Source organism: Helianthus annuus, chromosome 3 (assembly GCF_002127325.2).
Source record: "Helianthus annuus cultivar XRQ/B chromosome 3, HanXRQr2.0-SUNRISE, whole genome shotgun sequence".
Lineage (NCBI taxonomy): Eukaryota > Viridiplantae > Streptophyta > Magnoliopsida > Asterales > Asteraceae > Helianthus > Helianthus annuus.
Window position 1 is genome coordinate 44,112,398 of NC_035435.2, and position 24,929 is coordinate 44,137,326.

The window sequence follows — 24,929 nt, forward strand, 5'->3', positions numbered from 1 at the left end:
ACGTAATTTTTTTTTAGTTAAATGCCGCCTAACGGGTCATTTTCATAGATTGTCAATCCAGAGGGTAGAATCGGCATATAATGCTTTCATTAAAATAATTCACCACAAATATAGCTTTGGTGGAAAATAAATGGAAGTCTTAGTGCGGAAATACCATGTATGAAAAGAATAAGCAAGATTTGATGTTTGGTACACAAATCTTGAAACGGGACAAATACTTTATATGCGCGAATTGGGTACCAAATGCGTAATTCATAAAAGCTAAGAATCCGGGTTAAGGATCTTGGGCTAAATATGTAAGCAAATGTTTTACAATCATTTGGAAAATTTGTTGTTTTGTTATTTTTGGTATTTAGGCTTAATTAGTTACGTTATAAACTCCTTGCAACTAACGTATTTCATGATTTATGAAATATAGGTAATGGTTTGAAGCATCAGGTGACGATCAAGCTTAATGAAGAATCAAACATGATCAAAAGTTTAAGCTTCAGCATTTTTGGTTTAGTTATTTATCAAACCGAACATTGTTAAAATGTAGTGATCCTTTTAAAATGGTGTAAATTTTTAATGACCATACAACGACGTATGGTCTGATAATTGCATTATGAATGCATAATTACAAATTTTCTATAAATTTTTAGTTAATTAAGCAAGGGTTTTACATATTTAAATTAAAATTAAGTATTATCTTATTTAAAAGAATAAAACAATTTCGGGTTATATTGCATTATCCAGATGAGCTAAATTTACTGTTTATAATTTTATATCTAAATATATTTAAACTAAATCTTACTTATAAAACTTTAAATTAAGATTTAAATTTGCATTAAGTCTCTATATTTTTTTAACTAAATACTATTTAAATCAAGTATCATCTTATTTTAAGGGGCAAAACAGTTTCGGGTCAGACTAGGTTCGATTGCACTCTCCAAAAAACCTACATATACTATTTATATTTTTATAACTAAAAAGTATTTAAATTAAATATTATCTTAATATTTAAGTATATAATTACTAAATATTTACATAATAATAATAATAATAGTGCCAAATATAATCAGTGTTTAAGGCAGGCCGAGTTAGATTGCGCTCTTTAAAAGAGCCTCGATGATACCCGCCACATTTCATTCCCTCAAAATCATTCCATCTCTCCCCCTGTTCTTTTTCCATTCCATTCTCTCTTCACCCTTCATTAACAACACCACAACCCACTACTGTTTCCACCCCAACCACCACTGTCATATGCCGCTGTCACCCACCATCGTCGTTGTTGCCACCCACCTCCATCCCTGCCATCCACCATCGTCGTTGTTACCTTCGATCACCGCCACCACCCACCTTCGATCATCGCCGCCACCATTGCCGCTTCCACCTCCGATCAACGCCACCGTCGCCACCCACCTCCACCATCGCTGTCAATTACCACCAAAACCCACTGCCACAACCGCTAACCACCTTCCACCACCATCGCCACCGCTACCACCTCTAACCACCGCCGCCACCCACCTTCGCCGTCACCCACCACTTCCACCGCTGTCACCACCCGTCGCCGTCTCCACCCACCGCCACCACTACAACTGCCACCTATCACCACCTACCATCGCCGCCCATCATTGACCACCGCCATCCGATTTTATTCCTTCGTCTTTTCCCGCATACCAAACAACAAAAAGTAATGGTCCATTCCATTCTCACATGGTAACCAAACAAGACATGGAATGGTAATGATTAATTCCATTACCTTATCCATTCCATTACCTCGTCCATTACATTTACTCGTCCATTCCATTACCTCATACCAAACAGACTCTAAGCAGTGTTACAAATGGAGAGAAGGTTTTAGGTTTTCTCCATACATGCGCCCTTGAATTGTTCATGGGATGAGGTAAGGAAATTCACGGGAAGGGCACCAAGGGAGCATAGTGCTCTTGGTGGTTTGGTCGCCAACAAGGGCTTTACCCGTTCAAAACTGTTACATCCGTTAAAAAAAAAACCTTTTTTCTTTGTTTTTAATCTTTTTGTGTGCTTCAACCAATGTACATCATGTGTTTTAATTTAAAACTAGTTTTTTATATCACGCGTTGCGGAGAAAGCAAACAAATGATAATGTAAAACAAACATGATTTGAAAATAAAGCATGTTGTTTATCATTGTACCGTTTTATGATACCAAATAAATACTTTATTTTGAGTATTACATCGTTTTAACAAAACTTATAACGGAATGCCAGGGAAAGAAATCAAGCACAACTACATACTTAAGTTTTTCAAAAAAAGTTATAAACGTAACTTATTAAAGAAGTATCAAATTAATCGATAAATTAATGTATGTTAAAAAACAATTATTAAAAAAAGGTAAAGGAAATAGATGTTTAAAAAAAGGAAAATATGTTATTAAAAGTAAATATAATAATAAACTATTACAATATATTAAATAATAAAATAATAAAAAACTATATATTATTATAAAAATAAAATTACTATTCATTGTTGCTCGAAATCAATCTATATAATATAATATATATAATATAATGTCTTATACACTCCTTTTTCATTTAATTTAGAGAAAATTTCACTTTTTGTCCTTTATGTTTGCACTGAATTTTGAAACATGCCCTTTAAAACTTTTAGTTTCAATTTATGTCCAAAAAAACACATGTTTTGTATCACTTTATGTCCTTTCCACCAAACTGAGTTAATTTACTTAGTTAGGTTTATTTAATGCAAGGGTATAATTGTCATTTGAAGTTTTTACTCTATTTATCGCCCCCTATTTAACCACTGTATGCATCTTCTTCAATTATTTTAGGGTTTCATAAGCTCTCTCTCTTATCATCTGCATCTTCTTCTTTAGGTCGATAATGGTGTTTTGTGGGTGTTGAAAGGAAGCAGCGATTCAAACATCAAAAACCTCCAAAAATCCAGGCCGTAAGTTCTATGGATGCCACGACAAGGTAAGTGTTCAAAAATTTGGGTTTTTTATGTACTGAACTTGCAAGAACAAGCATGAAGATAAGTGGGTTTTTTTTTGTTTCATTTCATTGTTTCAGAATTGAAAATGTGGGTTTTTTATGTGGATTGAACCACCAAAAATGTGTCAAACTTGCATGGACATCATACCCGATTTGTTGAAGTTCAAGAACGAATATGAAGAAGAAAGAAGAAGACTAGAAGAAAAAGCAAGAAGTTGGAAGAAATACCTGATTTGCAGCTGGGTCTTCTTTTGTGTCTATGTTTTTGTATTCCGTCAATGAGATCAACTGTTGTAGCTATAATGTACTGACTTTTGTTTAGTAATGGCAATGGAATGAAATGGTCTTGTAGATTATGTTGCGGCTGATTACCTGTACGATATGCACAATGGCCAAAAGCACAATATGCACAATGGCCAAATGCACAATATGCACAATAGCCAAAAGCACAAACTATTGTAGCTAATTACCTGTACGATACCAATATGAAAACAAAACGACCAAATGCACAAACTGCTATAGCTAATGACCTGACAATGGCCAAATGCACAAACTGTTTAAGCTAATGACCTGTACGAGACCAATATGAAAACAAAACAACCAAAATGATCAAAACCCTTAACATAACCCCAACTTCTTTATTTTTCACATTATGTCCTTTTTCAAATTGTGGTTTAGTACATGTCCTGCTATTATGTCCAGTACCCCTACACCTTCCACACACTCCTTTAACTTTTAAACCTTGTGTCATACTAATCCCAACACTGTTTTGTATGCTACCATCTTCAGCAAACTGTGGGATATCACCCCAACAAACAGCTCTTACCCTCTGCATGTCATCCTTGATAATCCTAATTTGCCTCCTAGTTTCAACTGCATGTGTCTTGATCAGTTTTTTGGCTTCTTCTTTGGTTCCAAACACTTGCCCAAGATACAAAGTGTTTTTTCCTTCACCATCTTTTCTCATGGCCTTTAAAGCCCGATGTGCACAAAATGCAACATATAAATTACATCAAATGTGGCATAAAACTAACCCTTTTTTAGTACTAATGTTGGAAAAAGTGTGTTTTTGTCTTCCTTTTGTATTTGCAGGATTAAATGAGCTCAAATGAACAAAAGAAGCAAAAAGGCAGCTAAATCTAACATAAATACAAGAAAAGGAATAAACGTGGCATGCCCGACCCCCCGACAGCATCTTCCCAAGCAAAAACAAGAGAACAGAAGGCTGAACACGCCCCGTGCTCAATGAGCACGGGCGCGTGCCCAAGTGTCTGCAGAAAAGACAAAGTTGTAGAAGCTTCTATCACCCACCACGGGGGCGTGTCCAGCGGTCACGGGGCCGTGGTCAACTCTAAGGGTCACAGAATCTAGGAAAATCTTGATAGTACAGATACGCTTCGGCACACGGGGTTGTGCCCAGCGGACACGGGGCGTGGTCAACTAATGCGGACAAACTGCATTTAATGAAGAAAGAGAAGACAGGTGGACACGGGGCCATGCCCAATGGACACGGGGCCGTGTCCGGGCTTCTGTGCAAGCTATAAATAGGGGTGCTTGGCTCATTTGCAAACCATCCCTTGGCAAACCACCTCTCTCACACTTCACCCACCCACCACCACCATCACAACCCACATCCACCACCATCATCCATCATAGAGTGTGTGAGTAGTCTCGGGATCCAAGATTGATCGTAAGAGTTCTTGACAATCAAAGGTCATGTTTGCCTAAGTGTCTTACATCACTTGGTGAAGACAAGTGTCTAGTGTAATACTTTTTATTTTTTATCTTTTTGCACTTTTTATTTGGTTATGTATTAATGACTTTAATAACTAGTTTCTTATGTTGAAGGTGAATCTTCCTTATCATTTGTCCGTGGTGTCTTGGCATTATTTTACTGTCTATATAAAATAAAAGATTTTCACCATTCATATTTCCACGGTCTATATGGAGATATGTTAGCTACCTGGTCGGGGGTTAAGGGAATGGTTTGGTAAGAGTCTTGCCTTGTTCAGTGTATAGATCCTGCAAGGACCTGGGTCAACTTTAGTAGGACCTCCTTCAATACCCACTGGTATTGGATGGCAGGGGTCTGAACTCCTTGATCCCCTCATATGTAAACTACTATTAAAACTTTAACCCGACTATTTAGGATTGTATCCCTGATGACTCAAACTACTTAGCCGAGGGTAACATCACCTTCAAAAGAGGGGCCTACCACATTACGCATTAATAACTTAATTAATTATCTTTCAGTAATCCAACCCTTTAGGATTGTATCCTTACTGACTCAAACTACTGGGTTGAGGGTAACGTCACCTTCAAAAGAGAGGCCTACTACTATAACTAAGATAATCTCTTAAAAAGTGCAAAAGTGCGAAAATAATCAAAGGTTACACTAAACACGAGTCGGATCCAAGTGATTCATCTTGTCTATCTGTTTTTACTTTTACTTTTATTTTTATTTTTCAGCATTTTTAAGTTTTTATATTCTAGTTTAAAACCTTTTTCTAAACTTTTTATTTGATTAGACGTTGAGGATAAATCGGTATTAAAAACTCTTGTGTCCTTGGACGACCTCGGTATCTTACCAACACTATACTACGCTCACGATGGGTGCACTTGCCCATATGTGTGTTTGGTGTTAGTAAAATATCGTGTTTTATAAATTTAAAACTTAATTAACGTGTAAAAAGGGCTAAAAATATACATAAAAACCTATAACACCACACGCGCATCAAGTTGTTGGCGCCGTTGCCGGGGACACAAGGATTTTAAGAAAGTTAGGAATCAAAGGCCTATTCGTTTTTTTCTAATTTTTCTATTTTTTTAGGATTTTTCTTAATTTTTCAGCTTCTGCAGAGCTCAGCACGGGCCGTGCCTGGTCGGACACGGGCCGTGCCCAGCATTGTTACTGGTAGTTTTTATTTTCCGAGTTACAGAGAGTTGAGCACGGGGCCGTGTCGGTGCAACACGGGGCCGTGTCGAACTCCCCGATAACAGGGATTCGGAAAACAATCACTGTATCTCCGACCACGGGCCGTGTTTATCTGAGCACGGGGCCGTGGTGAAGCTTCTGACCAACGTTCTTTTTGATTTTATTGCAAGACTTGGAACCCAGGCGCCACATCTGAACTTTCCACGCGGTGTATGAGCTCCAGTTCTAGTAGAGACATAAAAGAACCCCTAGACGAACCCGAACGCTTTCTAAGAAGAAGACTTAAAGCTAAAAACCAAGAAAAAGTTTCGGGGGACCCACTTCCAATGGCGGACCAATGTACCCTCATGGATTACCTACGACCCACCGTAGGTAATCTCGGCGCCACTATCAATGCACCGAATGTCGAAGCCAACAACTTCGAACTTTGGCCGCATTTGATACAAATGCTTCAAAACTCCGCAACCTTCCATGGGCTTGCGGACAAGGATCCCCATCTACATATTACTAATTTCATGGAAATATGTGATACCTTTCGGATCAATGGAGCATCTAACGACGCCATCCGCCTTCGAATGTTTCCATTTTCACTAAAAGACTGAGTTAAGGCTTGGCTTAATACCCTCCCAGTTGGCTCGGTAAACACCTGGGATGAACTAGCCCAAAAGTTTCTATATAAGTATTTCCCTCCTGCTAAAACGGCTAAATTAATGACTGAAATTAATACATATTCACAAGAGGATGGGGAATCCTTATATGAAACTTGGGAAAGGTTCAAGGAGCTACTAAGAAAGTGTCCTCATCACGGTCTTGCGGTATGGCAACAAGTATCCACTTTCTATAATGGGTTGTTGCCACACACAAGACAAACACTTGACTCTAGCTCCGGGGGACTTTTAGGTAATCGTCGCCCAAATGAAATATATAATCAAATTGAGGAAATTGCTCAAACCAATTTTCAGTGGCACACTTCCCCAGGCAATAAATCTAATGCCCCAGGCGTCCATAAGGTTGATGAAAGCACTTCTTTACAAGCTCAAATCGAGGCCCTATCTCCAAAAATCGAAAAGCTAGAGATGGTAAAAACGGCCTCGGTTATGGCTTGTGAGGGGTGTGGTGAACCACATGAAAATTGGAGTTGTATGAAAGAAGTAGATAATCAAACAAAATCGGTAAACTACATTGATAATAGACCTAGGCCGTCGGGTCCTCCAACGGGTACCTACAACCAAGGATGGCGTAACCACCCTAACCTTGGTTGGAGAGAACCCGTCAATAGTAGTAACCAACAAAATCTAAACCAACGAACAAACTTTCAACAACCAAGAAACGAGTCACAAAATTTCTCTCAACAACAAGGGGGACGAGAAAGGCTTGAAGATACCGTATCTTGCCTCATCTCCGACACTGAACAGAAAAACTCGGATCGATTTCAACAATTAGAATCGAATTTTAGAAATCAACAAGCTAGTATTCAAAACATTGAAAAACAATTATATCAACTAGCTCAAAATTTCTCCGAGAGACCACAAGGCGCGTTACCAAGTAATACCGAAACCAACCCAAAGGCGCAAGTGCATCTCATCACATTGAGAAACCGTACCGTGGGTCCCGAGGAGGCTCCATTACCTCCAACCGAAAGAAGCCGATCTAGCCAAACCACAACTCCACCCAAGCCCCAACAAGATAAGGCTTCTCCACCAAATCAAGAGCCCACCAAGAATCCTCCGGTTCCGTACCCCGGTCGGTTAATTCGCCAAAAGACCGATGAGCAATTCACAAAGTTCGAAAATTTGCTAAAACAATTGCATGTTAATGTTCCATTTATCAAAGTCCTAACTCAAATGCCTAGATATTCAAAACTTATGAGGGACTTCCTCACTCATAAAAGGAAAACTGAATCATTGCAATTAGTTAATTTAAGCGAAGAATGCTCCGCCTTGCTACTCAATAAACTCCCGCAAAAGAAGATTGACCCTGGAAGCTTCACAAATCCTTGTTCGATTGGGGAATCCCCCATTCACAATGCACTAGCCGACCTCGGGGCTAGCATCAACCTCATGCCCGCATCATTGTTCAACCGACTTGGCCTAGGGAAAACAAGCCCGATAAAAATGAGCATACAACTCGCCGATAGGTCCGTCAAATATCCACAAGGTGTCGCTGAAAATCTATTGGTCAAAGTCGGCGAATTTGTCTTCCCGACCGACTTTGTCATACTAGATATGGAGGAAGATACCGAAGTACCACTCATCTTAGGAAGGCCATTCCTAGCTACGGCCCACGCAGTGGTAGACATGAATGGTGGAACACTAACATTGAGGATTGGGGACAAGGAAATGAAGTTTGGAGTTGGAAAGAGAGTAGAAGACGATGACCCGGTCAACTACATGAAGGTCATAGACTCGAGATGATGCTCTCCGACGGTGCAGCATGGGATGCAAAACATCCCACTTGGGTAACATATGACCAGGCTTTGGGTCTAGCCAAGGACCCTTATAAACGTGGCGCACCACGGAGGCATTCCGCGGAACTATCCTTAGTTTAGTTTAGATTAATTTTTATTCTTTCTAGTTTAGTTTTAATTTTCAGGAATAAAACATACTCGGGATGGTGAAGGATACCAAGGGAAACTTGAACCAACACCCCAGACACAAAAATAGGGCCACCCGATAATTTTTCTTCATTACAGCAAGTTCAGCACGGGGCCGTGCTCATCCAACACGCCCCGTGTTCAACCATCTGCAGAAAAATGCCCAGTTCAAGTACCTGGACATGGGGCGTGCTCACTGAACAGGCCCCCGTGTCCAGCCTTCTGTTACTTTTCTTTTATTTTCAGTTACTGGCGATCTAAACACGGGGCCGTGCCCGGACACCATGGGGCCGTGTCCAGACGCCCAGTAACATAAATTTTTACTTTTTCACATCTTTTTACACATTCAATCAACCTAAAAACTTATTTTTGGGACACATTGAGGACAATGTGTAATTTAAGTGTGGGGGGGGGGGGGGATGCTAAAACCTTGAATCTTGCAAGTCCTAATTACAAGCCTTACACAAAACTCTATTGGAACCACTGAACACCCCAATTTTTTTTCAAAAAATTTTCATTTTTTTACTTGTCTAGGTTTAATTTGGGAATTTCAAGTTCTAAAAAAAGTTATATTTTTACAAATTTACAACCGACAGCGTCGTGATAAAAAAACACCATAAGAAAATTATGAAACGGCATGACAAATCTATTTAAAATTTGATTATATATACTTGATCACATAAAAACCCATTCCCACAAAAAAGTGAGTTTTGAGCCTTTATTGAGCATACAAATATACATCTTTAAACTAAATGCTCATTTTTTGTTTCTTGTGTGAATAGCCGCTTAGTTCTTACGACCCTAGAACTTGCCATGACGATACATTCCCGGTCCTTACCAACTAAAACCCAAGTAAGTAAATGATGGAGGCATTAGGACTAACACTTTTTATTTCAACACCATTATTTTCTTTTTTTTACCACCTACCTAAAATCCCCCTAGTTAACCCCTTTGAGTCTAAACCTTTTCATTTCTTAACCCAAAACAAACACCCTTTTACCCACCAAAACCCTTTTTCATTTTAAACCCTTTATTTTAATAACAAAGCTCGGTTTTTCTTATGACTTCCTTATCAGAAAAAAAATGATGATGAAGCCAAAAGAAATAAACAAACAAGTTTATCAAAAAGAACTTTGTTTGAAGAAATGCTTCATTAAATAAAAAGTCATAAAAATAAAGTCTTACGAAAAACCGACGCTTTTTACGCCTTTCGGCCTTTTCTACTAACCACTAACCCAACCACCTACCTTTAACTCAAGCCTAACCCTTCCCCCAAAAGTCCTCTTGATATTTACAAAGGTGTATAGTTAAAAAAGAGGATGATTGATTGCTTGGAAAGCTTATGGTAGGAATAAGTTCCATGCCGCTCTCGGGTGATTCACTAAAATACATCTTCGGCCGAGTGTTGAGTGATCCCCCGTGAGGTATGTGAACTTGTATATAAATGGAATTTAAAAAAAAAGCATGTTATGCCCTAATAAGTAATTTATCTTATGTAATGTTTTAAATAAATCATGACGAATAGAATTGTAAATAATTAAAAATAAAACTTAATAAAGAATCTTGGAAATCCCTACACTCTATGACAAGCCCAAAACCTTCTCTTCTACCCATCCCATTTGGTTCCAAACACTTGCCCAAGATACAAAGTGTTTTTTCCTTCACCAGCCTTTCTCATGGCCTTTAAAGCCTGATGTGCGTAAAATGCAACATATAAATTACATCAAATGTGGCATAAAACTAACCCTTTTTTAGTACTAATGTTGGAAAAAATGTGTTTTTGTCTTCCTTTTGTATTTTCAGGATTAAATGAGCTCAAATGAACAAAAGAAGCAAAAAGACAACTAAATCTAACATAAATACAAGAAAAGGAATAAACGAGGCATGCCCAACCCCCCGACAGCATGTTCCCAAGCAAAAACAAGAGAACAGAAGGCTGAACACGCCCCGTGCTCAATGAGCACGGGGGCATGCCCAAGTGTCTGCAGAAAAGACAAAGTTGTAGAAGCTTCTATCACCCACCACGGGGGCGTGTCCAGGGGACACGGGTCGTGGTCAACTCTAAGATTCCCAGAATCTAGGAAAATCTTGATAGTACAGATACGCTTCGGCACACGGGGTCGTGCCCAGCGGACACGGGGACGTGGTCAACTAATGCGGACAAACTGCATTAAATGAAGAAAGAGAAGACGGGTGGACACGGGTGTCACACCCCGACCACGTAAAACAACAAAACGTGGCAGAATCGTCGGGGAGTGTTGTAACAGAATCATTGTTTCATAACACATGGAAAAATTGAAATTTTGTTTTATTGATTAAATGAGTTACAATGTCTTAACAAACAAAGATGTATAACATAATTAACTAGTCTTGCGTCTGTTATTGTCACTAAGGCCCAAGTCCGCCTATGTGTATCTTGACCAATCCTATGCATCATCTCCTGAAACACATGTGAAAATAGGTACGTCGGCATAAAAATGCCGGTGAGTACATAGGTTTTATTGATTTAGGATTCATGACTTATAAGTTTAGAAAAAAAAGTTGTTTAACAAAAGTCAGTCATGATCCTTGTAAAATGTTTTTGTTTTATAAATCATTTGAAAAGCGATGATAAGGTAGATGATATGTAAAAGAGTAATGTAAGGTTAAATGAATAACCAAGTAAAAATGAGTTTATATAAAATAAGTTGTTTGTAAAACAATGTCTTGTGAAAAATATGTTATATGTCTAAACTGAAATGATTTAAACAATGCTGCGATATGTAATATCATACAAACACTTATATATAGGAAGTACCAACGGCGTATCCACCATGCTTGTATCATATTACACACGCCTCGTTACTTAAATCACTTACCCAAACAAACCACCAATGTAAGACGTCTATGTTTAAACCAATTGCCAAATGTATTGAATAATATGTCAAAATGTTTATGTCAAGATGTAAATCATGTAATGTATAACCAATGTCAAAAATGTTTATGTGTCAAATGTAAATCATGTAATGTGTAACCAAAATGATATGTATGGCTAGTGAAATGCATCAACTAAACCATAGGTAAAATGCACAAAACAAAGTATTGAAGTAAAACTTGGTTTAAATCAAAGTTATGTTTTGTGGAAATGCATGCTATACTGATACAAACATCTATGCGGTGTTGTGAAAATGCATACATTCAAGCCTTGCGACTGTGGCGATAAACCCCTAAACGAATTTAAAGGTCTATCTGTGTAAATGTATATCGAATTCGGTCATTCCTTCCACCCAAACATACCTAGGATGTCAGGAACGGGAGTTGTCAATTCCTATGGTACCACTACCTACTAACGCACGGCGTGATCAATGTTAATGAATGTATATTGTCCCATCTAAACAAACCAAATGTCATACCAAAATGTAAGCATGTGATGTGATGTGAATGTACTAAGTATGAACTAAATGAACATACATAGCATGTGATGTGATGTAAAACAATGTACTAGTATGATGAACATACATAACATGAAAAGGTAATGTAAATCAAATGTACTAAGTATGATGAATATACATAGCATGTGCTGTAAAACAATGCACTAGGTATGCACTAAATGGACATACATAGCGTGAAATGTAATGTAAATAAAATGTACTAAGTATGCGCTAAGCGAACATACATAGCATAAAATGTCATGTAAAACGATGTACTAAGTATGCACACAATGGACATACATAGCAAAAACATAATGAAATCATGTACTAATAGTGTACTAATGAACATAGCAAGTATATGATATGAAAACATGAAAAGCGTGAAAGTAACAAGTAGGCACATGTGTTTCACCCCAAAATGTTTGAAAAACAGTAAAAGAGGGGACTATGTACTCACTTGAGATTGCTCAATAGATTTTAGATATCCACAAGCAAAGCTAGAAGATCACGGATTCAAACGACACCTAATATAGGTATCTACATTAATATACGGATCTATCGGAGGATCGGGTAGTACGAGGGTTTGTAAACCAAATAACTGTGGGAACTTATGTAATATGGTTTAACAAAGCCTATATACTAAAACGAAACCTATCCTAAGTGCTTTTGACCCGTTACGACCCGTTTAGGTAGCTTATGCTACTTTAACGCGTCATTCGCGTAAAACGCGTTCGGACCGCCTAACTTGCCCAATGACAAGTAAGATATGCCTTAACATGTTTAATATTGTTGCCAAATCAGTTTAGATGTCAAAATTTATGTTACTTATGCTTAAAATGAATTTTGGCGCAAAAAGGGTATTTTGGTAATTTTCCAAAGGCGTATAAACTACCTATCATACAACTACTTAAACAAAGTGACCATAAGGTATAACTTCGGAAGGTTATTCCCTATACAACTATGGTTACCTAAAGTGTTTGGTCGGATCCTAATGATCGACCAAATGGGTCGGGTTCGAAAGCATAAGCGATTGTTTAGATCGCTTACCTTTACGACCCTAGACAAGCACAATTCTAAAAGTGACGAGTTAAACATGTTTAACAGAGTTTAAAAACAGGTTTGGTATCAAGACAAAGGGTCTTGATACCCAAAAGTAGTTTGGTTACAAAATACGTAAGAATACGCATTTTGGCCGAAACTACGACTCATCACTGAGCCTAGATAACGTGGTAATCAGTAGGTATAGTCACTAGGGACTATAACCATCGTGATTACGCTCACGTTATGAAGTTCAAACGAACTTCTCATTGACCATAAACTGGTCAATGCAGAAAGTCAAACACAGTTTGACTTTAACGCTAAAACGAAAGAAAAGCACGAAAGAATACTTACAGAAGGTCCCCGCAAGATTTGATCCGATTTACCCTCAGGTATGAAGTATGAACTCCAACTTAGAGGGCCAAAATTAGATTCAAATGTGGGTTTTGCAAATGAGAATGGAGGGGTATTTATAGATTTCATGGAACCGTTAAGATCATTCGTCGAATAACGTGCTTTAATCTTAACCGTACACATGTGCCTATGGTTTTGTAAACCCATGGGAGCCCCTAGAATGAGTCCATGGTATAATAAAAACCATTGAATATTATCCCATGGTATTGCAAAACCATGGGTTAAAACCATCAAATCTCAAAAGTGGACCAAGTTCAATGTATCTGTCAGAAATTTCAAAAATGGTCCCTGCACTTGTAAAACTTGATTTTTTTTGCACTTTTAAGCCCCGTTAACCCCATTTCAAGGCTCTAAAATAAAATTAAAGTATAGGGAACTTAAAATATGCTCAAAAACATCTCGGATGTCGGTTCGTTTGGTCGTACGGTTGTGTTGTTCGGTTAATTACGACAGAAATCGTAATGAACACAAAAACGATCCAAATTACGCGACGAATGGAATTTTTCTTATGCCAAACACTAAAATAAAATATTTTAATGATTACATAAATTTTTGGATGTCCGGATGTATTCAGGACGTAAGATATGTGCGAAAATGCAAACTTATGCACTTTTGACGTTTTTAGTCTCTATTGATCAAATAAGTTTATTTTAGCATACCGAACCCCTCAAAGCCTATTTCTAAGCTACGTAAAGGATATTTAGGGTATGTTTAACTTATGATCAAGTTTCGGAATGTTCTTTACAGTACGAATCTGCATACTTTCGCAGTTTGTCAATTTTAGTCCCTGTAAGCGAATTAACTTGATTTCGGCACACCAAACCTTCCAAAACTTATTTCTAAGTTGTGTAAAGGTTATTTGAGGTATGTTAAGCCTATGTCACTATTCCGGAGTGTTTGTTGCATTAAACTGGTTATATTTACGCATCAGTGCGCGTATAACCTTCCAGAAAGCGATTTAAAGCCCGAAATCGAACAAGAATTGATATGTGCAAATGATACACATATTTATACAAATCCCAAGTATGAAACACAATATTTCATTGGTTTGGTATTTGTTAGATGGTTGAAGTGACACAGGTGTCACAGTTTCCCCTACTTCAGGAAATTTCATCACGAAATTTATCTTAGAGGAAACTTCTGAGAGCTTGAAATATGTGGTTGAAAAGATCGAACAACACTGGTTAGAGTCCTGAACTTCTAGTAACTTTAAATAACATTATGCTTGAAATGTGAGAGGGACACTTATATACAAGTATATAAAGTGTTATTGGTGCATCCACCGTACCTCTATTACATTGTTCACATTTTGTTATGGTTTTCACTATCGGTTCTTACACATAATAAGTCTTACTGTGGTTTCTGTGCACTGAATTTCATAATTATATACGCGTCCATAATTACGTAATTCCTTGCATAGTTTGCACAGTGTATTTTATAATGTGTAGGGAAACCAAATGAACAAACCTGTGATGAGTGTGACTAGACCATACTGGGATCCTTTTTAATTGAGTCAATAAATGATCACTAGACCACCAAGGAGTCTTTTCAGCTTATATCATCACATGTCATTCGTAACCAGATTCTGAATCAATCTTTTGACTAGACCACTCAAAAGGGTCTCTTTTGAATCATGGAATGGTACTATATAATCCAAGGGTCTTGACTATCACGTAGAAGCCCAATAAGGATTTAAGGTAGTACCTTTTTGAATATCCTACTACGAATCTCTCATATAAAGATATGAAAGGTTCTACGAGGATTTGGATAACGAATATCCAGAGTATACAAAAACACAAAATGCATAAAAGAAAACACAAAATGCATAAACACATAATCACATAATTGTTTAACTTGATTTTAAATTTGTTATCATTTTGCTAATTGCGCACAAGTATTTAAAGCACAATAGGAATCCATTCTGTGGATTTCATTTGGTACTTTAAACATTATCAAGAATCTAACTATGAAGATAGAAAGATCTTAAAGAGGAAATTCGATTTCGATTTCGATTGTAAGGAACCGAAATGTTCGAATTAAGGTACATAAGGAATCCAATTAAGGATTCTGATTTGAATGACAATTATCCACAAGGATCTAATTGTGAAGATAAAAAGATCCCATATGGATTTTGGGAATTGAAGATATTTTGAAACCTTGCACTGGATGTGCTTAAGTTAAAACATGAAGTAAAAATGCTTATGCAGTTGAGATGCTAGATATGCCAAAGCGACATATGAAGCGGAATTTGAAGGTTAAGTCAATGTATGAGGAAAATACTTTGAAAACTATGCATAGGGTTCTAATATGTGTTCAATGTTTTTGGAAACCTTATATATAATACTTTTGAAATCATAAAGTAGGTGTATTAGGTAGGTATATTTATAAAAATGTTTTAAAATCATGCGAGATGAATTTTGAAATTATGTATAAGGTTTTTGAAAATATGAATGATGCTTTTGAAATCATGCACTTGATATAAGTAATTATACTGTATTAATAACATTTTGAATTCATGAAGGTTGTTTTTGAAAATATAGGCAATGTTTTTGAAATCATGCATTTGATATGTTAAGTAAATACACTATATTAAAAATATTTTTGAACTATATATAAAATGTTTTTGAAATCATGAAGGTTGTTTTGAAAACTTATGTTATGCATGTTAATAAATCAGAACGTAATGGGTATAAGATTTGAAAATATCCTTAGTTATCTAACCAAGGATTCAAAGGCACAAATGCGCAAAAAGCACGATTATTCAAAGTTTCGTTTTATTTCTTGTACTTTGTCTCCTAGAATGAAACGAGTACTTAAAATTTTTGAGGAAGTCATGAGCGATCACTTGAAAGGGAGAATCACAAGAGTAGTTTGTAAAGAGCATAGTTCCTTGATGTAGGTATCATAGGGAAATACCATATACACATGTAACTACATTTGTATATCAGAATTGCAAACAACGACTTTTATTTATGAACAAAACAGATTGTTTCACAATACAAGAAAACAAAAGAAACAAAGGCATAAGACAGCAACATCTTTTGCTCGGCCAAATGCTTATCCAAGGGTTGGATTTGCATTGACAATCTTCGGGCATTTGTTCCTGAAATGGCTCGTCTCACCACAGTTGTAGCAAGTAACAGACGGGAAACGAGCTTGAGTAGGGTTGACTTGGAGTTGGGTAGCAGCAAGGTTTGCAACAGCTTTGTTTTGGATAGCAAAGCGGCATATGTTAATCAAATGTCCCAACCGTCCACAGTAGGTACCTTTGGAGCAGGGTATGAGGTTTAAATGATGACGGTTGCGTCGCTTGCACCATGGGGCAGCTCCCAAGTACGGCTTCCTAGCTGGTGGCGTCACTACCTGGCTAGGTCCCGCTTGATTAGGTGTAACTGCTGCGGGTTTCTTTGAAGCCTTACGCTTTCTTGATTTTGGTGCAGGCCTGACTTCTGCTTCCTTCGGTGACTCTTGAGTGGCTCCATATTTGAGACGAGACATGGCAATGCCTAGATCCACAGACTTCAGTATCACTTCGCCTATTTGCTGGGCAAATTTGGCTGTTTGCTCGGACATTTGACCGTTGTTGAGATGAAGAGACATTCTAGAAGAAAATGAAAGACATAGGAAGCAACAAATGAAATGTTATCGGATAAACAAAACAGAAAGGCAATGCATACGAATTGCGATGATTTGTTTGTTACCTAAGGCAAACAAATGAGACGGTGACAAATCAAAGCAAGCGGGTCATAATAATGTATCGCTGAAGACATGCTTGCCTATAAGTGAACACTCACCCCAAGAGTTCCCAGGTAAGAGTGACTGGTCCGATACTGCGGATTTGTACGAACACTCTAGCCTTAGACAGAAAACTCAGAGTACAGGCGTTCACCCTTCCAGTTTGCATGTGTTCACATTATAAGACCCAAACTTTGACGAGATTTGAAGACTTAGAGGGTTCAAAACCTTATAATCAATCATCCTCGAACAAATGATTGCTTTTCAAAGTGGTTTTGAAATTTATGTTCTTGTTGTGGTTGTCGCCTAAGCATAGGTAACGGTATTGTTTTATGACTAAACGCAAGTAAACTCGCGTTAGGGTCCTAGGATGGTTATAGACTAGGTCAAAGCATTACTAATAACCTAATTCCCTATAACCATGAGCTCTGATACCAACTTTTCTGTCACACCCCGACCACGTAAAACAACAAAACGTGGCGGAATCGTTGGGGAGTGTTGTAACAGAATCATTGTTTCATAACACATGGAAAAATTGAAATTTGTTTTATTGATTAAATGAGTTACAATGTCTTAACAAACAAAGATGTATAACATAATTAACTAGTCTTGCGTCTATTATTGTCACTAAGGCCCAAGTCCGCCTATGTGTATCTTGACCAATCCTATGCATCATCTCCTGAAACACATGTGAAAATAGGTACGCCAGCATAAAAATGCCGGCGGGTACATAGGTTTTATTGATTTAGGATTCATGACTTATAAGTTTAGAAAAAAAAGTTGTTTAACAAAAGTCAGTCATGATCCTTGTAAAATGTTTTTGTTTTATAAATCATTTGAAAAACGATGATAAGGTAGATGATATGTAAAAGAGTAATGTAAGGTTAAATGAATAACCAAGAAAAAATGAGTTTATATAAAATAAGTTGTTTGTAAAACAATGTCTTGTGAAAAATATGTTATATGTCTAAACTGAAATGATTTAAACAACGCTGCGATATGTAATATCATACAAACACTTATATATAGGAAGTACCAACGGCGTATCCACCATGCTTGTATCATATTACACACGTCTCGTTACTTAAATCACTTACCCAAACAAACCACCAATGTAAGACGTCTATGTTTAAACCAATTGCCAAATGTATTGAATAATATGTCAAAATGTTTATGTCGAGATGTAAATCATGTAATGTATAACCAATGTCAAAAATGTTTATGTGTCAAATGTAAATCATGTAATGTGTAACCAAAATGATATGTATGGCTAGTGAAATGCATCAACTAAACCATAGGTAAAATGCACAAAACATAGTATTGAAGTAAAACTTGGTTTAAATCAAAGTTATGTTTTGTGGAAATGCATGCTATACTGATACAAACATCTATGCGGTGTTGTGAAAATGCATACATTCAAGCCTTGCGACTGTGACGATAAACCCCTAAACGAATTTAAAGGTCTATGTGTGTAAATGTATATCGAATCCGGTCATTCCTTCCACCCAAACATACCTAGGATGTCAGGAACGGGAGTTGTCAATTCCTATGGTACCACTACCTACTAACGAACGGCGTGATCAATGTTAATGAATGTATATTGTCCCATTTAAACAAACCAAATGTCATACCAAAATGTAAGCATGTGATGTGATGTGAATGTACTAAGTATGAACTAAATGAACATACATAGCATGTGATGTGATGTAAAACAATGTACTAGTATGATGAACATACACAGCATGAAAAGGTAATGTAAATCAAATGTACTAAGTATGATGAACATACATAGCATGTGATGTAAAACAATGCACTAGGTATGCACTAAATGGACATACATAGCGTGAAATGTAATGTAAATAAAATGTACTAAGTATGCGCTAAGCAAACATACATAGCATAAAATGTCATGTAAAACGATATACTAAGTATGCACATAATGGACATACATAGCAAAAACATAATGAAATCATGTACTAATAGTGTACTAATGAACATAGCAAGTATATGATATGAAAACATGAAAAGCATGAAAGTAACAAGTAGGCACATGTGTTTCACCCCAAAATGTTTGAAAAACAGTAAAAGAGGGGACTATGTACTCACTTGAGATTGCTCAATCCACCAAGCAAAGTTAGAAGATCATGGATTCAAACGGCACCTAATATAGGTATCTACATTAATAAACGGACCTATCGGAGGATCGGGTAGTACGAGGGTTTGTAAACCAAATAAGTGTGGGAACTTATGTAATATGGTTTAACAAAGCCTATATACTAAAACGAAACCTATCCTAAGTGCTTTTGACCCGTTACGACCCGTTTAAGTAGCTTATGCTACTTTAACGCGTCATTCGCGTAAAACGCGTTCGGACCACCTAACTAGCCCTATGACAAGTAAGATATGCCTTAACATGTTTAATATTTTTGCCAAATCAGTTTAGATGTCAAAAGTTATGTTACTTATGCTTAAAATGAATTTTAGCGCAAAAAGGGTATTTTGGTAATTTTCCAAAGGCATATAAACTACCTATCATACAACTACTTAAACGAAGTGACCATAAGGTATAACCTCGGAAGGTTATTCCCTATACAACTATGGTTACCTAAAGTGTTTGGTCGGATCCTAATGATCGACCAAATGGGTCGGGTTCGAAAGCATAAGCGATTGTTTAGATCGCTTACCTTTACAACCCTAGACAAGTACAATTATAAGAGTGACGAGTTAAACATGTTAAAACATGTTTAACAAAGTTTAAAAATAGGTTTGGTTACAAAATATGTAAGAATACGCATTTTGGCCGAAACTACGACTCGTCACTGAGCCTAGATAACGTGGTAATCAGTAGGTATAGTCACTAGGGACTATAACCATCGTGATTACGCTCACGTTATGAAGTTCAAACGAACTTCGCATTGACCATAAACTGGTCAATGCAGAAAGTCAAACACAGTTTGACTTTAACGCTAAAACGAAAGAAAAGCACGAAAGAATACTTACAGAAGGTCCCCGCAAGATTTGATCCTATTTACCCTCAGGTATGAAGTATGAACTCCAACTTAGAGGGCCAAAATCAGATTCAAATGTGGGTTTTGCAAATGAGAATGGAGGGGTATTTATAGATTTCATGGAACCGTTAAGATCATTCGTCGAATAACGTGCTTTAATCTTAACTGTACACATGTGCCCATGGTTTTGTAAAACCATGGGAGCCCCTAGAATGAATTCATGGTATAATAAAAACCATTGAATATTAGCCCATGGTATTGCAAAACCATGGGTTAAAACCATCAAATCTCAAAAGTGGACCAAGTTCAATGTATCTGCCAGAAATTTCAAAAATGGTCCCTGCACTTGTAAAACTTGATTTTTTTTGCACTTTTAAGCCCCGTTAACCCCATTTCAAGGCTCTAAAATAAAATTAAAGTACAGGGAACTTAAAATATGCTCAAAAACATCTCGGATGTCGGTTCGTTTGGTCGTACGGTTGTGTTGTTCGGTTAATTACGACGGAAATCGTAATAAACACAAAAACGATCCAAATTACGCGACGAATGGAATTTTTCTTATGCTAAACACTAAAATAAAATATTTTAATGATTACATAAATTTTTGGATGTCCGGATGTATTCAGGACGTAAGATATGTGCGAAAATGCAAACTTATGCACTTTTGATGTTTTTAGTCTCTATTGATCAAATAAGTTTATTTTAGCATACCGAACCCCTCAAAGCCTATTTCTAAGCTATGTAAAGGATATTTAGGGTATGTTTAACTTATGATCAAGTTTCGGAATGTTCGTTACAGTACGAATCTGCATACTTTCGCAGTTTGTCAATTTTAGTCCCTGTAAGCGAATTAACTTGATTTCGGCACACCAAACCTTCCAAAACTTATTTCTAAGTTGTGTAAAGGTTATTTGAGGTATGTTAAGCCTATGTGACTATTCCGGAGTGTTTGTTGCATTAAACTGGTTATATTTACGCATCAGTGCGCGTATAACCTTCCAGAAAGCGATTTAGAGCCCGAAATCGAACAAGAATTGATATGTGCAAATATACACATATTTATACAAATACCAAGTATGAAACACAATATTTCATTGGTTTGGTATTTGTTTGATGGTTGAAGTGTCACAGGTGTCACAATGGGGCCGTGCCCAATAGACACGGGGCCGTGTCCGGGCTTCTGTGCAGGCTATAAATAGGGGTGCTTGGCTCATTTGCAAACCATCCCTTGGTAAACCACCTCTCTCACACTTCACCCACCACCACCACCATCACAACCCACATCCACCACCATCATCCATCATAGAGTGTGTGAGTAGTCTCGGGATCCAAGATTGATCGTAAGAGTTCTTGACAATCAAAGGCCATGCTTGCCTAAGTCTCTTACATCACTTGGTGAAGACAAGTGTCTAGTGTAATACTTTTTATTTTTTTATCTTTTCGCACTTTTTATTTGGTTATGTATTAATGACTTTAATAACTAGTTTCTTATGTTGAAGGTGAATCTTCCTTATCATTTGTCCGTGGTGTCTTGGCATTATTTTACTGTCTATATAAAATAAAAGATTTTCACCATTCGTATTTCCACGGTCTCTATGGAGATATGTTGGCTACCTGGTAGTGGGTTAAGGGAATGGTTTGGTAAGAGTCTTGCCTTGTTCAGTGTATAGATCCTGCAAGGACCTGGTCAACTTTAGTAGGACCTTCTTCAATATCCACTGGTATTGGATGGCGGGGGTCCGAACTCCTTGATCCCCTCATATGTAAACTGCTATTAAAACTTTAACCTGACTATTTAGGATTGTATCCCTGCTGACTCAAACTACTTAGCCGAGGGTAACGTCACCTTCAAAAGAGGGGCCTACCACATTACGCATTAATAACTTAATTAATTATCTTTCAATAATCTAACCCTTTAGGATTGTATCCTTGCTGACTCAAACTACTGGGTTGAGGGTAACGTCACCTTCAAAAAAGGGGCCTACTACTATAACTAAGATAATCTCTTAAAAAGTGCAAAAGTGCAAAAATAATCAAAGGTTACACTAAACACAAGTCGGATCCAAGTGATTCATCTTGTCTATCTGTTTTTACTTTTACTTTTATTTTTATTTTTTAGCATTTTTAAGTTTTTATTTTCTAGTTTAAAACCTTTTTCTAAACTTTTGATTTGATTAGACGTTGAGGATAAACCGGTATTAAAAGCTCTTGTGTCCTTGGACGACCTCGGTATCTTACCACCACTATACTACGCTCACGATGAGTGCACTTGCCCATATGTGTGTTTGGTGTTAGTAAAATATCGTGTTTTATAAATTTAAAACTTGACCAACGTGTAAAAAGGGCTAAAAATATACATAAAAACCTATAACACCACACGCGCATCAAAGCCCTTTTCCTAAAGCTTGTATCATTGTCATCAGACTCTGAACCATTATGGAATTTTTCATTGTCTATAACATCTTCTCCTAACGCATCACCATTAGTGTCAACCATATGATCAATAACACTATCATCAACATAGTCAGTAAAAAACTTGTAATTCCTCATATCAGTTTCAACATCATTTATGTTGTTTCCATCATCTGCTATGAAATCACTATCATCATCCTTAATGGTATTCAAATCCCCCTCATGCTCACTTTCATTCACATCCCCTTCGTGCTCACTTTCATTCACATCCCCCTCATGCTCACTTTCATTCACAGACACATCATTCAACTTATGTTGCACACTTTCACTTTCATTCACAGCCACATCATTCAACTTATGTTGTACACTATCACTTTGATTCACAGGATTCTCACCAAAGAATGGATACTTTGTCCTACTTCATGTTCAGCACTAATATGCCCTGTTTCTAGTTGAACACTACTCTGTCCTACATCATTTTCAACACAACCATTCCATCCTAACAATAACCTATTCTTACTAGCATTGATGTTTTCCATCGCTATGATCTCCTCATCAGTTATTTCTTGCACCCTAAACTTGGTTGGGGAGCAGAAATAAGTAGGCACAGTTGTTATAGCATACTCACAATACACATTCATCACCCTAGACTGAGGAATAACTTTGATAAAATCTAAAACATCTGCATCACTTCCTAAAGCCCTTAGCCCAAAATCAAGATTCTCACCAGGAACAAGAAAGTGATAATACCTTTCAATATCGCTTGGAAGGCCAAACTTGTCCACGATACAATCCAGTTCATGCACAGAGAACTTATCTTCATCTAACAAGTCAATAAAATTGCACTCTCCTTCAACATAAGCCCTATCGGGAAATCGGGTGAATCTGCCACTGTGATGAAGCTTAATGGTGAACAGACTTGGGAACCCCACTGCATTATGCAATGATCGATTAGTATTATTCATAATTTCAATAAACGAAACTCAAAACCCTAAAAATTATCGTAGAAGGCATCGACTTCAGATTGGGATAAGTGTTGTCGGATCATAAATTGTCTTCCATTGGTGTCTGAATTAGGGTTCATCGTCGAAGTTTGATTGCAGAAATTAGGAGGATGATTGAGATCGATGAGTGAAATTAGAAGGATAATTATGCGTTGTGAAGAATATAAAGGGACACAACTACAATCAAACTTCAAATGACAATTATACCCTTGCATTAAATAAACCTAACAAAGTAAATTAACTCAGTTTGGTGGAAAGGACATAAAGTGATACAAAACATGTGTTTTTTGGACATAAATTGAAACTAAAAGTTTTAAAGGGCATGTTTCAAAATTCAGTGCAAACATAAAGGACAAAAAGTGAAATTTTCTCTTTAATTTAGATCATCTTAAAAATACTAATTTGGTAAAATAACAAAAAAAAAAGTAAAACATTTATTTGTTTAAATTTTACACTGAGTTTTATTTCTTTTATAATCTATAAATATAGTTTTACTGACAAAGTATATTTATAATAATTTAATTAATAACTTTAAATGTATTTTTATTTGGTAAAAAAACTAATTTGATTATGAAATTACATTAAAAAGTTGTTATGGTGTGGAAATGTAAGAATTTATAAGGATTTGTAGAAATGTACAAAAAATTATTGTTTTTGAAGGATTAATTGAAATCTTATGTGACATGTGTATGAACGTATTTATGAGTGTGAACGCATTTATGAGTGTTTTTTCCCTTATGAAAGATAGTCTTAGCCTTTGTGTTATAGGTTACCAACTTCTTTCTTCCATCCATACACTAAGGACGGTGGGGTGTTTAACGCCACCCCGTCACCTCATCCTCCATAGTGCCTCGGGGGCGCCATCGGCCATACCGCGGCAGTAAAAGGGGAGCGCCATCCTATGCTCGCCAGCACGTTAATGAGGGGAAATTGATTTGAACGATGAAGGTGTTAGTCAAAGGGGGGGCACTATAGTGTAAAAGAGAGCTTAAAGATAAAAAGTTGAAAGCTTCACCAAGCAAAGCGAAAAATAGTTTTGAAGAACAAAAATACAAAAGCACCATCATAAACACTTTAATCTCTCAAGGATGTTTACTTATATTCTTTTTAAGGTGTTACTTGCTAACATTTGATGACATAAGAAAAGTTTCTTGTTTTTCATCATCATCTTAACATTACAAGTGGTTAAGGACAACATCTCTTGAATCTTCATTCATGTATGGTGTGGATTTACTTTGGAAGAAAAACATTTGATTCTTTATTCATCCATCTTCATCAACAAATCATCATTTCCCTTGAAAATTTGTAGTACTTAAACACCCTACGAATGGGTTTTAAGTTTTTTGTTACTTACATATGGATCCTTCTTGGGTTGATGTAAAAAAATTTAAATACTAGTAGGGTGCCCG

General features: G+C 36.8%; 1 protein-coding gene and 1 non-coding gene across 2 annotated transcripts; one reads left to right on the forward strand and one right to left on the reverse strand.

The window, feature by feature from the left end:
• The first annotated feature begins 1,242 nt into the window (after positions 1–1,242).
• On the forward strand, positions 1,243–1,617 carry LOC110931545 (formin-like protein 14). The gene has a single exon (XM_022174931.1). The coding sequence runs from the start codon at positions 1,243–1,245 to the stop codon at positions 1,615–1,617; it is 375 nt and encodes a 124-aa protein (XP_022030623.1).
• Positions 1,618–6,610: 4,993 nt separating this feature from the next.
• Positions 6,611–6,717, reverse strand: LOC118490829. The gene has a single exon (XR_004890054.1). It is a non-coding gene; the product is annotated as a small nucleolar RNA R71 (small nucleolar RNA).
• Positions 6,718–24,929: the final 18,212 nt, after the last annotated feature.